This window comes from Drosophila hydei, unplaced genomic scaffold (genome assembly GCF_003285905.1).
Source record: "Drosophila hydei strain 15085-1641.00,03,60 unplaced genomic scaffold, DhydRS2 tig00000063-arrow-pilon, whole genome shotgun sequence".
NCBI classification, from domain to species: domain Eukaryota; kingdom Metazoa; phylum Arthropoda; class Insecta; order Diptera; family Drosophilidae; genus Drosophila; species Drosophila hydei.
The window spans coordinates 8,699,041-8,700,282 of NW_022045657.1; the positions used below are offsets into that span (position 1 = coordinate 8,699,041).

Here is a 1,242-nt window from a genome sequence, read left to right on the forward strand (position 1 = left end):
AATATAAACACATACATACATCTCTTATCTGTCACGTAGAGGAATGAAACATATTTTATGAGCAGAACACAAACAGAATCTCATGTCGTAAATATGTTGTAGCAGCTACTCAATAGCGTGGAATGCCAAACGTCACAACAATGCTCAAGATGAGTAAAGGATGTGCTGAAAATATTTTGAAGATCTGCTTAGATCATAAAACTGAAATGCTAAACCCAAATCCAACACCAAAACCAATTAGAAACCAAATGTAATTTAAGTTTTTATATCTTTTCTTGTATTTTGTAAAATATCTTTTTGTTTTTTCCTTTTTAAAGCTGTCATTTTCTATCACAATGTCTTAAGAACTAATGGAAGCGCTGGGATCGCTGAGTTGAGTTTGAGTTAAGATTAAGTACGATGCTGCCGCTGCTGCTGTCGCTGCTATCACAATGTTGCATGCATTTAAAGCTTGTTGATAATTGAGGCTTGGACGTGGAATACCAAATTTAAGCCTGGGCCCAACGATCCTGGTACTGCATGAACGGATGCTGTTGGCTGGAGTAGCAGTAAGCGGGCTGCAGCAGATCGGCATCGACGCTAGCAACTGGCTGCAGATTGGTCGTCCAGAAGAAGGTGCCGGCCTCGGTGCGAGCAAAGCGTACGGGCACATAGATGTCCTCCTCGCTGTCGAGCTCTTGCTCCTGCACCAGCTGAGCCAATTTCTCGTTGGCAGCATTCTCATCGATTTCGGCATAGTAGACCTCCTCGACCTCGGCATTGCGCAGATTGTCCACTGATTCAAGTGATTCCAGTGAGTTCTGGCGGCGCTGTTGTTGTTGTTTCTGCTGCTTCTTGAAGAACGTCTTCAAGACTTGCTTAATGCTGTAGCTGGTCTTCATTTTGTTGTTGTTGTTGTTGTCGTTATTGCTGATGGCGACTTGTTGGCACATTTTTGAATTTGAAATGGAAAAGCGAGTGTGTTTGTTGTGCTGTGTGTTGCTTGAAACGCTGACGATGTCAGAATGATTTCCCAACCGAAAGGCAACCGCTTTTATAGCTGTCTGAACGCTCCGCTTCGCACCGCTCAACGGCAGCGCAGCCAAACAAAATGCATTTCCTGTGGCCGCACACACAAGCAAAAGAAGGGAGAGAGCGAGAGAGAGAGGCACAGTTAAGGAAACGTAGAAAGACCCTCGACAGACACGCGTACGTGGTACGCACCTCACCCTCATTGAAAACGACCGTGGCGAGAGAGATAAG

General features: G+C 44.8%; 1 protein-coding gene across 1 annotated transcript; it reads right to left on the reverse strand.

The window, feature by feature from the left end:
- Positions 1-299: 299 nt before the first annotated feature.
- On the reverse strand, positions 300-1,017 carry LOC111595173 (enhancer of split malpha protein). The gene has a single exon (XM_023308753.2). The coding sequence runs from the start codon at positions 930-932 to the stop codon at positions 489-491; it is 444 nt and encodes a 147-aa protein (XP_023164521.2). The 5' UTR covers positions 933-1,017; the 3' UTR covers positions 300-488.
- Positions 1,018-1,242: the final 225 nt, after the last annotated feature.

Coding starts and splice junctions, on each gene's coding strand:
- LOC111595173 (XM_023308753.2), bottom strand. CDS start 932: ATGTGCCAACAAGTCGCCATCAGCAATAACGACAACAACAACAACAAC.